A 15,026-nucleotide genomic window follows, 5' to 3' on the forward strand; every position below is an offset into this window, starting at 1 on the left:
GCCTCAGCCTCCAAAGTAGCTAAGATTACAGGCATGTGCCACCATGCCTGACTAATTTTGTATTTTTATTAGAGATGGGTTTTCTCCCATATTGGTCAGGCTGGTCTCGAACTCCCAACCTCAGGTAATCCACCCACCTCGGCCTTCCAAAGTGCTGGGATTACAGGCATGAGCCACCATTCCTGACCCTGGTTGAACGATTAATTAAGTGTGGTAGCACTGTGGTCAGAGGAACGGCAGGAAGAAGGCAAAACGGGTCTTGGTAAGTACACCAGCGTGGTGTCCACCATGGGGCTCACCCCAGCCCCTCACCTCCTTCACCAGCCGTGGCTTCTCCCTGCAAGGCTCTTGGGGCACCACTTTGAATCTTGAGCCAAGAAACTGCAGCTTCATTCCTGCTGGAAAGTTTTCCATTTGAACAGAGCAGAGCCCAGCCCCATTTGGCAGCTGCGAGGGAGGAGGGAGAGAGAGCTGCCACTTCTGATTCAGGGACCACATTATCCCCTGGGCCCAAGCCAGGGGCAGCGGGTGGCTGTCTGCTCCCAGCCTAGCATGGTGTCTTTGTATTTTGAAAGAAATATGTGAATACAGATGAGGAAAATCTTCCATGCCCCCAGGGCAGTCTGTAGGTTTATAGCTTGAGTTCAGACTTTTGATAGGTAGAAGTGTTGGTTTCAATTTGTGAATCACCGTTTTATTATTATCTAAGTGACTATTCAGCTGAATAGTTAATTCTGCCAACGTGACGCTATTACTTCAATTTACATGAGCTCTCTAACAATGAAACCGAAAATGGTGCCTTTTCCCCAAGTATCCCAATGCACAGGGTGCCTTAGGAGGAGGCAGGAGGACTATAAGCACTTTGAACTTCACCCTTTTACATGTGGCGGCTGCCTGGATCGTACACACCCTTTGCAAGGACCGTGGCCTGTGGAGGCAGCGCATCACTTCACTGGTAGCGGGAGATGGTGGGCACCCCCATCCGTATCACTGGGTTGTGGGCAGCTCATAGGGCTGGCTCTGCCCACACCCACAGGTTCTCCAGTAGACTGTGGCAGATGGGCCATACAGATTCATGTGAGGCAGTGTATTTCAGAAGCAACATTAAAATACAGGTATGAAAGCTGGGCACATTGGCTCATGCCTGTAATCCCAGCTCTTTGGGAGGCCAGGGTGAGAGGATCAACTGAGTCCAGAAGTTTAAGACCAGCCTGGGCAACATAGTAAGACCCCTATCTCTTTTAAAAAATAGTAGCTGGGTGTGGTGGCACACACTTGTAGTCCCAGCTATTCAGGAGGCTGACGCAGGAGGATCCCTCCAGCCCAGGACTCTGAGGCCACAGCAAACTATGAGCGCACCGCTGCACTCCAGCCTGGGCAACAGAGTGAGACCCCATCTCTAAAAAGTACAGGAATGAGAGGGATCATTAAGGGTTGCAATGGCCAGGGGAAAACTCCTGGAGGACGTGGATTTGAAGGAAGGGTAGGACTTGGGCAAAAGCAAGGAGAGTCACAGGTGCAGCGCAGGCAGGGGGAGCAGAGGCCCAGAGTCACGGGCTGCTTCTTGGAGGATCTGGGAGAAACGAACAGACTCACTGGGCTTGGAGAGAGGGCTGGTGGAATTGTACTTGGTGATAATTAAGGAGAAATGATGGGCCCATCTGGTAGAAAGTGGCTTCTTGGGAGACCGTGGTGGCTGTCAGTATGGTATTGACCGGAATTGGGAGTCCACTTAATTAAGTCAAGTGTAACATTCCCCTTGGTCTCGGCAATAAAAGTCAGAGCTAAGGAAGTTAGTAAAATTATGTGTATTGCCTGCTCAGCTGTGTTAATTAAAATACCTGAATCACCGAACATCAGTAGTAAGTGACAGAAAACATCCATATCAATCACGTAATTGATGAGACAGATGATAAACTTCTATTTGGTGGAGGACGGCCTGTTTTCCATCTTTATCTTCTCTTTTTTTTAAGAGACAGGGTCTCGCTGTGTCCCCCAGGCTGGAGTGCAGTGGTATGATCATAGCTCACTGCAGCCTCGATCCCCCTGGCTCAGCTGATCCTCCCACCTCAGCCTCCTGCAGAGCTGGGACTACACGTGTACACCACCACACCTGGCTAATTTAAAATTGTTTTTGTAGAGACAGGGTCTCACTTTGTTGCTCAGGCTGGTCTTGAACTCCTGGGCTCAAGTGATCCTCCAGCGTCATCCTCCCAAAGTGCTGAGATTACAGATATTAGCCACTGTGCCTAGTTGAGATTTTTTTTTGGAGCCTTATTCAGTGACAGTTCACCACCTAGCAATATTTTATGTGGAGTGCACAACCACAGCCACACTATTCCATTACGCATGTCACTCAGAAATAAGAAGGAACATTTACAGCTGGTCCATCGTTCTGTCTAGAAGCAGAACTGCACCTTGATGCTTTAGATGGTGGCTGACTGTTACGTTCCGGAGGCTGTCGGGGAAGAAATCATTCATTTCCTTCTGGAACTTAGTTGCAGTGTTGGCTGCAAGGCCACGATAGACATCTTTGGTCTAGCTCGGTCTTAACTTGCCTAAAATAGTTTAAACATGTTTTGTCTTGTTCTTCTCTAAAAAGAGATGGAGAACGGTTGGTCAACATTCTTGATGTATTTTTTCATTGAGTTAGAAGATTGGTATTAATTCAGGGATCACTGCACTTCTAGAAGTTGATGTGGGGCTGGGAATTATGATTAGCTCTTGGAAACCAGGGGTTCCAGCCAGCACAGTGTTGGGGCGAGGACCTCCGTCCTCAAAGCCGCCCAGCCTATAGCTGGTGGCAGTCACAGCAGAGAACTTGAATGTAAGCATCTTCCTTTGTCTGCCATTGGTTAGATATGAAGGAGGCCTGTGCCTTTCACTTAAACTTGGGGATTCTCAGTTTCTTGTATATAAAATGTGCTGGGCTAAACATCTCCTGTGTTTTTTTTTTTTTTTTTCTGGTTTGAACATTGTACGTTTCTATAGACTTGTGATTTGGTATCCTTTAAGTATGTAAATATCTACGTGTCGAGGATACTGGCCATCATTTTTCCCATCTTCACTCCCAACAGCCAAGAAGAAGGATTCAGCCGACCGACCTCCCCACCTTCTGTCTTCTGAGTGGTCTCGATTCTTGTCATCTTTCCCCACAGCGCCTCTGTTCCCAGTCCTTTCGTCTCCACTCCTCTACGTGGCTGCTCCCCAGCAGAGCTTGCTTTTTATTTGTTTCTCACTTAAATACCATATTTTGGTCCGTGACTGTAAGCATTACATCATTGTTCCCATCCTTTCCGACTGTTGGTGTCGAAACAGGGTTTTATGTAACTGAGAAATTGTCACACAGGGTACAGATGAGTAGGCGGAACATCCAGATGAGAATTTTCTCTCTTTCTCAACAGCTACTCGGTGACAGCCCGCAGTGAACATTTTATCACACCGTGGGTTGCAGCCAGACCCCTTGTGTCGGAGAGGACAGGGCCCCCTAAGTGGGGAGACTTGTAGGGCCTGCTCGTCTTCATGGACCTGACTCATTGCATGTGGGCAACGTAAACCCAGCCCAGCTTTGAGGAGCCCCATCTCACACATGGCAGCCCCACAGAGTCACTCTGAACACGGTGTTTTTAAGGCACTTGTCTTCCATCTGGAATTGCTTCTTTAGATACTTGATGTGGGATGGAGGTCACGTTTTGTCGTGGTGGGAAAGAGGGGGATGGCAGCATTGTGTAGCTCCATTTTTTTCTTTGTCTTGATTAAAAACCAAAACCCTGGAATGACTATAGCAGTCTTCTTAATCAGATTTCACAAGAAAGGCTTGACTTCAGTGCAGAGTCGGCGTCGTGTCGTGATCACACACCAGGTGGGCCCCCATGGGAGGCCCTAGAAGGGCCGCACAGCAGTGCCATTTGTGGCCACTTTGCTTTGAAATGCCTTCCTTGGCACAGTTGACTTCCTCCATCCCGCGGAGTTCCAAGGCCCTCCCACATTTCAAAAGCCCAGCGGCCCCAGCTTCTACTCCCTCCCCGTTCCTTAGCCTCACTCCTCCGTGATTGGCTTTGGGAGCTTTTGAACAGCAGCCCTTGCTCGATGAGAATGGTAATTACATACCAGTATGGTGCTTTCATGGGGACTGCTCATGCCTGTGGTGAAACTTGAGGCTACTGGAAAAATCAGGGTAAGCTGCTCTTTGGCAATACTTTTTTTTTTTTTTTTTTTTGAAACGGAGTCTTGCTGTGTTGCCCAGGCTGGCATGCGGTAGCACGATCTCAGCTCACTGCAACCTCTGCCTCCCAGGTCCAAGCGATTCTCCTGCCTCATCCTCCCGAGAACCTGGGATTACAGGCATGCACCACTGCACCTGGCTTTTACATTTTTAGTAGAGACAGAGTTTCACCCTGTTGGCCAGGCTGGTCTCAAACTCCTGACCTCAGGTGATCTGCCGGCCTCGGCTTCCCAAAGTGCTGGGATTACAGGCATGAGCCACCATACCTGGCCTGGTGAGATGATATTTATTTATTTATTTATTTATTTATTTTTTGCCATCCTGATGTGTTGCTAGAGGCAATACATTCCTCATGAATGACAGCTCTAGGTGAAGGATAATAGAGACTAGAGGAGGAGGCTATACCAACAGAAAGATCAGAGCTGTCCCAAAAGCCTTCCGCTCATCTTCCGGGACTTTGGGCAGAAGACAAACTTTAGGCAGAGAACGATCCTGTGTTTCAACCTGATTTTTACTTGCCAACAGTCTGGATTGCAATACTAGAAACCCGGGTGAAGCAACAGCTGTTTATTAAGATGCTCCTGGTAAAAGTCCCTCATCGTCTAATTTTTTCTTTTTTAATACCCCTGCTGCTGCAAATTCTGCTACTGACAGGAAGCCAACCTGACCAAGCACATTCAGTATTACCTCCTTGTCTTGATGTCATTCTTACTGAGGCCAAATCCTCCCCTGAAATGTATGCCTGGGGTTCTAACAACACGAAGCTTAATTTTATTTTTCCTGATCTTTAAGTTCCATTTAGCATCTCTGAAAAGGCCACTGCTGGGTAGAAATGTCATCTTTCTCTCTCACTGCTGAAAGAAATCTTCTCACCTCTTCTCTGATACGCAGTATCACAAACTCTTAGAAACTCGATTGCAGTTTGATTTAGTAGCCGGTGTTCCCTCCCCCACCAGCAGGGGAGCAGTGCTTCTTCCCACTTCCTGGTGGAAGTTCCTCAAAGACCGGAAGACCAGCTGTGATCCGAGCATCTAGCCCTGGACACAGATACCTCCTGGCGTTGTTTACAATAAGGGGCCACATGCAACTCTTCCAAGTTGAGCTCCAGTTCATTTCCTTGCAGGCGTAACTCTAGGACAGAGTGGCAGGTGCCCATCAAGACAGGAAACTGAGGCATAGGTGAGATAATGAATCCTGTAGTTTACCATGGCACAGAGCCGAGTCTATAATCGTGTCCTCTGATTCCATGCTGGATCTGAAATAACATTCTTGTATTTAAAGTAAATTCAGTATTTTCAGTGTTTTGGTTTTTTTTTTTTTTTTTTTTGGTTTTTTTTTGAGACAGAGTCTTGCTCTGTCACACAGGCTAGGGTGAAGTGGCGCAATCTTGGCTCACTGCAGCCTCCACCTCCTCAGTCCAAGCAATTCTCCTGCCTCAGCCTCCCAAGTAGCTGGGGCTACAGGTATGCGCCACCACACCTGCCTAATTTTTGTATTTTTAGTAGAGACGGGATTTCACCATGTTGGCCAGGCTGGTCTCGAACTCCTGACCTCAAGTGATCTGCCCACCTCAGCCTCCCAAAGTGCTGGGATTGCAGGCATGAGCCACCGTGCGCCCAGCCTGGTTCTAGACTGTTGGCTTTTAACTTCTGGCATCGAGGAGTGCCCCCGTCCCCCACAGGCTGCTCCCTCCTGATGTGTCACCATCCTCTGCCCACTGGAGGGGTCGTGTGTGAAGGACAGAGAAAAGAGGCCACACAGACATCCATGGATGTGAACAAAGCACCCTGAACGTGGGTGTCCTGGAAGGGTGAGGGCCTCACCGTTTCCTCCACCCTCTCAGCAGAAACTGCTTCTTGGCACGTCCTCGGGGCTCGGGAAAGGGAAAATTCTTCTCTACTTCAGAAGAGCATGAAGATTGATTACGGCGAACCCCACACCCACAAGACAACTGCTGTCTTAGTTTTCAGTCCACTTGGTTACACCTTGTTCTTCTCTCTCCTTTGGTAAGGAAAGTGGGCAATTTAATTGTTTTAAAAACAAGCTGAAAGGTTTCTGAAACTCTTTTTTTGTTTTTTTGAAGTCTCTCGAGTCTTTCCGTTTGCCAGGAATACTTGCTCTAAATCAATATGAAGTAGCTTGGTTTATAGAAGACGTTTCCCGCAAAGTGGAATTTTCCGTAAGTGGGCTGGTGGTGAATCTCACAGTAGTAAATCCAATTATTTTTATTTCTCAACCTAGTTTTATAAAGAGCATGAGTTAATCATGGTCTCTGCGAAGGACCACATCTGTCCACAGAGGTCTCTGATGGCTCCTGGGACACTCTAGTGAGGCTGAGTGGTTTGCATGGAGCTTAATTTTTATTTACTAGTGTAAACTTAATAAGCCGATGGGATACTCTTTTGTCAGGAATAGCAAAGAAAGCTGAGTTAATAGCACCCAAGATCTGACCAGGAGGAGGTTCTGAGAGATAGTGTAACAAAGTATTTCTTTCTGCCCTTTACCCCTAAACCTGGTGGTCCCGAACTTCCTTGGAGAAAAGTTGTTTTTTTTTTTTTTTTGAAATGGAGTTTCACTCTTGTCGCCCAGGCTGGAGTGCAGTGGCAGTCTTGGCTCACCGCAACCTCCGCCTCCCAGGTTCAAGCGATTCTCTTGCCTCAGCCTCCAGAGTAGCTGGAATTACAGGCACCCTCCACCACGTCCAGCTAATTTTTGTATTTTTAGTAGAGACGGGATTTCATCATGTTGGTCAGGCTGGTCTCGAACTCCTGACCTCAGGTGATTCACCCTCCTCGGCCTCCCAAAGTGCTGGGATTACAGGCGTGAGCCACAGCGCCTGGCAGAGAAAAGGTCTTAAAGGGAGAGTAACGTGAGGTACAAACACATTCACACACTGAGAGTTAGGGTGAATTCTGCCTCTTTTCTCCTCAAAGGTCCTGTATGAAATCATGTGTTCGTCGAAAGGTATTTGGCAACTGCTCTTGCTTTTACCTAATACAGGTACTTGCCAACTGGCAGTAGCTTCTATTCTCAAATTCATTTGTTCCCCGTCCCCGCCCATCCTGTGTTATTTTTTCTTGTACCTACTCACCAAAAATATTTCAGGCAGCAAAGTTGACTTGTAGCCCAGTTGGGTGGAATTTGGAAGACATTTTTCCGTAGAAATAATGGTGTGTGGCAACTCAGTTGGGTTCAGTTGAATCAGGATGTACAGAGACAAGAGCTCTGCCCTGCCCTGCAGCAGCGTGAAGTCTGATTTAACAGTGGGATTTATGCAGCAGTAAAGGGACATTGGAGGTACAGAGGGAGTCACAGGAGGCCATTGTGTTACAGGATTGTGGTGAATGCACCCGGGAACCCACCCATTGTGCCCAATGTGTATCAACTGAGTACAGCCACCCCCATGCTAACCCCACTCTCTGCAGCTCCAAAATGCTGGCTTTGGGCAAGCCTAAGGGATATCCTGAAGGCTGGACCTGCCGACTGGCTTGTGTAGGTCCCTTTCAATACCTCCAGGGAAGTGGGTTTCCCTACAGCCACTGACAGAGCCCCCAGGGACTTTGCCATGTCATTTGAGAGGATGTCCCTTCTGTCATGGCTGGGCCAGGAGAATAGGCCCTTTCCTGCTTTTTATGGAGGCTGGGGACCATCTTACACAAGCCATGGAGCCTTTCAGTGACTGCCTGTCTTTGTCAGTAGCTCTAAAAGCAAGAACTCAAAGCATCCCTCTTGCAGGAGACATGGGAGCACCAAGGAGTCATTATCAGGTTCCCGCATCACACTTGAATTCTGGTGCTTATGATTAGAAAAGAATACTATTTTTCCTTGACTACGAAGCTGTCGGTGTCTCCAGGCAGCATTGGCTAGGAGATGGAACTGTGGCTGCATAGTTCAGAGCCCTCTTCACTTTCCGAGGCCCCAGAGGGACTGTGCTCAGCACCTCCTGGGTGTGGAAGCTCGTTGGTCTTCTGCAAGTTTGTAAATTGAAAGCTGTGATTTTTTGGAATTACAACAGAGTTCTTGCCACGCAGCGTAAGTCTGGTAACATAATACTGGATGGTTTGGCTGGTTCTCAGGCAGGAAAACTGGCTCTGAAAAGATCAGAGTGAGAAGTGGTCTCTCTCAGGGCTATGTGCCTCACCACAGCTGAAACAGGAAAATGGGTGGGTGGGGCCTATGCCAGAAAGGCCAGGTGAATTCAGCAGGTTGGTGAAACAGTGCAGCCGACTGCCAATCACAGGAGGCGAGCAGGAGAGAAAACATCCTCTAGGATCTCCACAGTTTGGCCACCATATCAAATTGTCAGGAGGGTTTTGAAATTTGCCTGAGAATGTTATCTTTTCCACGAATTTCTGTGAAATGAAAAATAGCTATTTGAAGTGATCTTGGTGGGCTTTTTCAAACAATGTTTCAAAGGACCCTTGATTCCAGCAATCACAAGTGAAATTAGAATTTAGGCTATGGGTGTGTGTGCCATTATGCAATTTTAAAAATATTTCGTGTTGGTGGAAATGCTATTTCCAAATCAATTTGCTTTGTCTTGTTTGCTGGGTGACATGACACTTCTATCTTCACCCCCTGGGTTTGTTTCCAAGTGCAATTAAGACGGTCACCAGAAGACAAATAGTTTACCCTCCTCTCATTGGCTAAAAAATATTTGTATTTTGTTGGTCGATATAACACAGATAAGACACAACACCAAAAAGTGCAAGAAATGTATGTTCTTGTTCAAATTCTTGACACAAATATGTACATTTCCATCACCAGTATTGTCATCCTGATATTTACTTGTTTATAATTTATAACTTTTCCCCCATAACAACCATGGTGTTATCCAAAACAGAAATCTTATTTATTTATTTATTTATTTATTTATTTATTTATTTATTTATTTTAGAGACAGGATCTCACTCTGTTACCCAGGCTGGAGTGCAATGGTGCAATCATAGCTCACTGCAACCTCCAACTCTGGGTTCAAGTGATTCTCATGCCTTAGCCTCCCAGAATGCTGGATTATAGACATAAGCCACTACATGTGGCCCAGGAATCTTTTCTTAACCATATGCTTTATGTCATAAACTTTACCATTTAAGCAGAGTCTCGTGTTCTAAAAATGTTTTAAGTGTAGTTAATCTGTGGCTTCAAGAATCTAAACATCTCGGCTGGGCATGGTGGCTCATGCCTGTAATCCCAGCACTTTGGGAGGCCAAGGCAGGTGGATCACCTGAGGTCAGGAGTTAGAGACCAGCTTGGCCAACATGAGGAAACCCCTTCTCTACTAAAAATACAAAAAGTCGTCAGGCATGGTGGCACACACCTGTAATCCCAGCTGCTCGGGAGACTGAGGCAGGAGAATTGCTGGGACCTGGGAGGCAGAGGTTGCAGTGAGTTGAGATCGTGCCATTGCACTCCAGCCTGGGTGACAGAATGAGATTCCTGCTCAAAGAAGAAGAAAGAAGAAAGAAGAAAAGAAAGAAGAAAGGAGAAGGAGAAGGAGAAGGAAGAAGAAGAAAGAAGAAGAATCTAAACATCTCAAGTAACCTCCAAGCATAAAAATTAGCCCCTTGCTTTTCCAGCCTGTACATGCCTTGCACAACGGCCCAGTATATTGACAGATTTGCCAGATTGAGGGTAAAATGTGTCCTGTGCCAGTTTCCCTTGATGTGTGGATTTCCAGAAAAAAACCATGTTCTTTATTCTTTCTTTTTCTGAACAATGGATCATGGCCAGTATGTTCCTCATTCTAACAGATGATGAAGACGAGGAGGAGGTTGTTCTTTTAAAGAATCCTGCCTCCCACCATCCACGATGCTGGAGAACTGTGAGCATAGGGCACTCAGGAAAACACAGAGTCCGCACTTCCTAGGCGGGAAGCCTGCTCTGCGGTGGCTGTGGCCTCGTGTTCCTGCTGTCTTCCTTGGCTAGGGCATCGGCCGGGTCTTTGCTCAGAGGCTGTGTAAGCAATCTGTTGGAGGCACCACAGCTTCCTTGTCTGTGCTCCTTTCTTATATATCTGTTGCTTTGGGCTTCTTTCTTTACCCCCTGTGTTTGTTTCCAAGCGCAATTAAGGTCACCAGAAGACAAATAGTTTACCCATCTCTGGTTGGTGCATTGGCTCACTCCTGTAATCCCAGCACTTTGGGAGGCCAAGGCGGGTGGATCACCAGGTCAGGAGTTCAAGACCACCCTGACCAACATGGTGAAACCCCCGTCTCTACTAAAAATACAAAATCAGCTGGGTGTGGTGGTGCATGCCTGTAATCCCAGCTACTTGGAAGGCTGAGGCAGGAGAATGGCTTGAACCCGGGAGGTGGAGGTTGCAGTGAGCTGAGATCACGTCACTGCACTCCAGCCTGAATGGCAGAGTGAGACTCCATCTCAAAATAATAATAATAATGTGTTTTGTTGGTTGATGTGACACAGATAAGACACAACACCAAAAAGAATAAGAAATGTACATTCTTGTTCAAATTCTTGACACAAATATGTAAATCTCCATCCCCAATATTGTCATCCTGACATTTACTTGTTAATAATTTAAAACTTTTCCCCCATAACAACCACGCTGTTATCTAAAGCAGAAACCTTTTATTTTCGTTTATGTATTTATTTTAGAGATGAGGCCTCACTCTGTTGCCCAGACTGGAGTGCAGTGGCGTGATCATAGCTCACTGCAGCCTCCAACTCTGGGCACCTGGCATGGGGCATGAGGTTGTACCCTGAAGTTTGCCCTGAGCTCCCAGCACCTCTGTGCTGTTTGACATCTGGTTCTGTGGAGTGGCCAGGCCAGGCTGCTGCGCCATCTCGCTGAAGAGGTTTGCAGATTCTTGTGATCTGGAACCCAGTGCCTCCACCCCCAGCTTGGCTCTGCCCTCCCGGCACCCGCTGTCAGTTGTGCAGGAGGGGAAGCTGGTCCACCGTCGCTCTAGGAACCTTCTCTGCCTCATGGACACTTTCCATCAGGCCGCGAGGCCGGCCCTGGAGGGTCCTTGCAGATGTTGTTGCTTCTCACGCCTTCTGTGCTCGTTTGGCCACTGGGACCAGAGTGCCCGCTTGGGGAGGACATGCCTCCTACGTCAGAAAGACATTAACTGTGGAAATGGCACCCTTTTGTCAGTTCCCATACGACAAGAGTCTTGAGAAATATGCTCTTAGCAGTCACGGCAGAGTCCGCTATCACCCAGCCATCCAAGGGCGGCCCCTCCCAGGTGTGAGTTCCCTCTGTAGTTCTGTCTCTCATTTTGCTGCCGCGTTGAGGGTGAACAGAGTGAAGAAAGGATGTGCAGATTTATTTATTTTGCTCTTGTTTTGAAAAAATAAAAATCTGATAGGAAGTCTGGGGGAGTTGGAGACTAAAGCCAGTGTGGAGGATTATCTGTGGAGCGCATCCCGCTCTGCCATAAGCAGAGGCACTCGGCAGTGGTTTGTCTGCCTTCCTGTTCTTGCTCAGGAATATGTTTATTGTCAACAGGATGAAAGAGAGGATTTCCCTGTTCATTTTTCTACAAAAGAACTTTTCCTTTCCAAGCGTGTCCAACCCCCAGAGGACAGCTTTGAATGCGACCCAACACAAATTTGTAAATCTTCTTAAAACATTATGAGATTTTTTGGCAATTTTTGTTTTTTAGCTCATCAGCTATTATTAGTGTTAGTGTATTTTATGTGTGGCCCAAGACAATTCTTCTTCCATTGCGGCCCAGGGAAACGAAAAGATTGGACACCCATGTAAATCTCAACTGAAGATGCTCTCACCTTAGCAAACAGTATGTTTGAGTGAAAAGAGCTGGAACAAGGATCAGATTGAGCTGGTTTCAAATCTCAGCTCTTTCCTATCAAGCTGTGTGATGTGGGACAAGTTACTTAACCTCTCTGAGGCTCATTTTTCTGACCTATCAGGTACACATCATGATAGTTGTCAGAGTTCAAAGGATTGCAGTAGAAAACGTTTGTGAATGGCTCCCCCAAGACACTTAATGTAAGTGAAGTCCGTTCTGAAAGGAAGTTTGTGTAGATGCCACATTCCCACTGGGTAACATTGGCCAACTTAACTGACCTCTCATACCTCTGCATCCTCCCCTGTAATTTAGAAATAATAGTGATCATGCTACTAGCACTTCCCTTCAAGGATTGTTGGGGTGAGTGAGTTAATACATCATAAAAGAAGACCTAACTCAGCATCTAACAGGCACCTTCTCAGCTCTAGCTATTTTTCTCTATCCTTAAAAATTTTCAGGAAAGTCTGTGCTAAAGACACTGCCATCAGATGTGTTTGGGGGCAAAGGATATTTTACTCAGATTCATTGCTTCTTCTTGTATTTATCTACTCTTTGCACTAACATATACTGAGTGCCAGCTATGCCAGATGCGGCTTGTTGCCAGAATGGGTGGATAGCCAATGCTGGGCGATGGCCATAGGCCAGGAACAGGGAGTCAGGATCCGTATAGAACAAGCAAGCCCTAAGGCCAGGAACAGGGAGTCAGGATCAGTATAGAACAAGCCCCATGGCCAGGAACAGGGAGTCAGGATCAGTATAGAACAAGCCCCAAGGCCAGAAACAGGGAGTCAGGATCAGTATAGAACAAGCCCCAAGGCCAGGAACAGGGAGTCAGGATCAGTACAGAACAAGCCCCAAGGCCAGGAACAGGGAGTCAGGATCAGTATAGAACAAGCCCCAAGGCCAGAAACAGGGAGTCAGGATCAGTATAGAACAAGCCCCAAGCCAAGAACAGGGAGTCAGGATCAGTATAGAACAAGCCCCAAGGCCAGGAATAGGGAGTTAGGATCAGTACAGAGCAAGTCCAAGCCCCCAGCATGGATAACTCTTGATGAAGAGTGTTTTAGAACCAAGAATGCAAGGTTGAATTGCAGTTTTCCTGTTTCACAGATGAGATGGGAAAATGCAATGAGCATGCTGACACCCTCCCCAAACCCTGGAGAAGGAATTAGGAGCAGGCCTGAAGCAGGATTTTCGGAGAGTTGGCCTCAACTCTGAGCTCCATGGCACTGTCAGCTCCAGGAAGGCCCAGGGAGGGGCTTCATCTTTGCAACCCCACAGCACCCAGCAAGGCCCTACACAGAGGCCAGAAATGTTGCCTTGAGGTGACTTGAGGTGACGTCACAGACTCCAGACCCCAAAATGAGTATTTCTTTTTACGTCAGGCTGATCTGAGTTACAGTGCTTAGTACAGCACTGCCATAAAATAGCCATGTATTACGTGTTTGTTGACTGACTGAGTTCCATCAGTAATCTCGCATCACACACACACACACACACACACACACACACACACACACCTCTTCATTATGTTTTTATTTACATTCTTTGGATACTGTAGTGTCTTCGTATTTCTTCTGTTGAGTGCACAGACTCATTCCTATAATCCCAGCATTTCGGGAGGCTGATGTGGGAGGATTGCTTGAGGCCAGGAGTTCAAGACCAGGCTAGGCAATATCACGAGACTTCATCTCTTAAAAGACAAAAATTAGCCGGGCATGGTGGCATGCACCTGTGGTCCCAACTACTTAGGAGGCTGAGGTGGGAGATTTACTTGAGCCCAGGAAGGAGGTCAAGACTGCAGGGAGCCATGATTGTGCCACTGTACCCCAGCCTGGGCAACAGAGCAAGACCCTATCTTCCTTCCTTTAAAAAAAAAAATGAGCAAATAAAATGGGTCATGTCTCTCTACTTAGTTTTTATACTCACTGAAAGTTCAGGCCAAATAGCAGACCCCCAAAAACTGTCTTCAGTCTGAGGCATGTAAATTGTCAGGCTGTGTCTTTTCTTTGTCTTTCCACAGCTCCTGAAGTCCTCGCCCAGAAACCTTACAGCAAAGCTGTTGACTGCTGGTCCATCGGGGTGATTGCCTATATCTTGTAAGTACCGCCTGCTGCCTTGGGTTCTTCCTCTACTGGCCATTTTTTGTTTATCTGGCAAAATATACATGAAACAGAATTTACCATTTTTAAGGGTACAGTTCAGGGCCATGTTTAAGGGTACAGTTCAGTGGCATTAAGTCCATTCACAGTGTTGCACAACAAACATTGCTGTTCACTTCCAGAACTTTTCCATCACCCCAAACTGAAACTGCACCCCTGACATAAAAACTTTTCCCTTCTCCCCTAGCCCCCGGGAACTTCTGCACTATTTTCTGTCTCTATGAACTCGACTCTTCTGGGGACCTCACATAAGTGGAATCACACAGTATCTGTCCTTTGATGTCAGGCATATTTCACATAGCAAAACATCTTCGAGGCCCATCCATAGTGTAGCATGGGTCAGAATTTCCTCTCATTTGAAAAGCTGAGTAATATTCCGTTGTGTGGTTAGACCATGTTTTGTTTATCCCCTTGGTCCATTGATAGACATTTGGATTGTTTCCACCTTTTGGCGTCATGAATAATGCTGCTGTGAACACAGGTGTAGAAATATCTGTTTGAATCCCTGCTTTCATTTCTTTGGGGTTTCTGTCTAGAAGTGGAATTGCTGGGCCATGTGGTAGTTCTACATTGAATTTTTGAGGAGCCACCATACAGTTTTCTGTAGCAACAGCACCAGCAATTTACATTCCCAGCAGCAAACATAAGGGTTCCAGTTTTGCCACATCTGCACCAACGGTTGCCATTTTCCTTTTTTTCAGTTATAGCCCCCTAATGGGTGTGAGGTGGTGTCTCATTGGGGGTTACAATTTGCATATTTCTAATAGCTAATTAAGCCTCTTTTCATGTGCCACTTTGGCTTTTTAGTGGACACAAACCACTATGGAAATAGTACATCTCCCAAAGAAATCATGAGGAAAAAAA

At 46.7% G+C, this 15,026-nt stretch overlaps 1 protein-coding gene across 4 annotated transcripts in view; it reads left to right on the forward strand.

Moving 5' to 3' along the window:
* The window catches only part of CAMK1D (calcium/calmodulin dependent protein kinase ID), a 497,275-nt gene that overhangs the window by 438,195 nt on the left and 44,054 nt on the right, over positions 1 to 15,026 (forward strand). For all 4 annotated transcript variants that reach the window (XM_017886697.1, XM_017886698.1, XM_017886700.1 and 1 more), the window contains one exon: positions 14,024 to 14,099. In XM_017886697.1, coding sequence (XP_017742186.1) covers positions 14,024 to 14,099 — 76 coding nt within the window. The remainder of the gene's footprint in view (positions 1 to 14,023; positions 14,100 to 15,026) is intronic.

Source organism: Rhinopithecus bieti, unplaced genomic scaffold (assembly GCF_001698545.2).
Source record: "Rhinopithecus bieti isolate Rb0 unplaced genomic scaffold, ASM169854v2 scaffold_13900, whole genome shotgun sequence".
NCBI classification, from domain to species: Eukaryota; Metazoa; Chordata; class Mammalia; order Primates; family Cercopithecidae; genus Rhinopithecus; species Rhinopithecus bieti.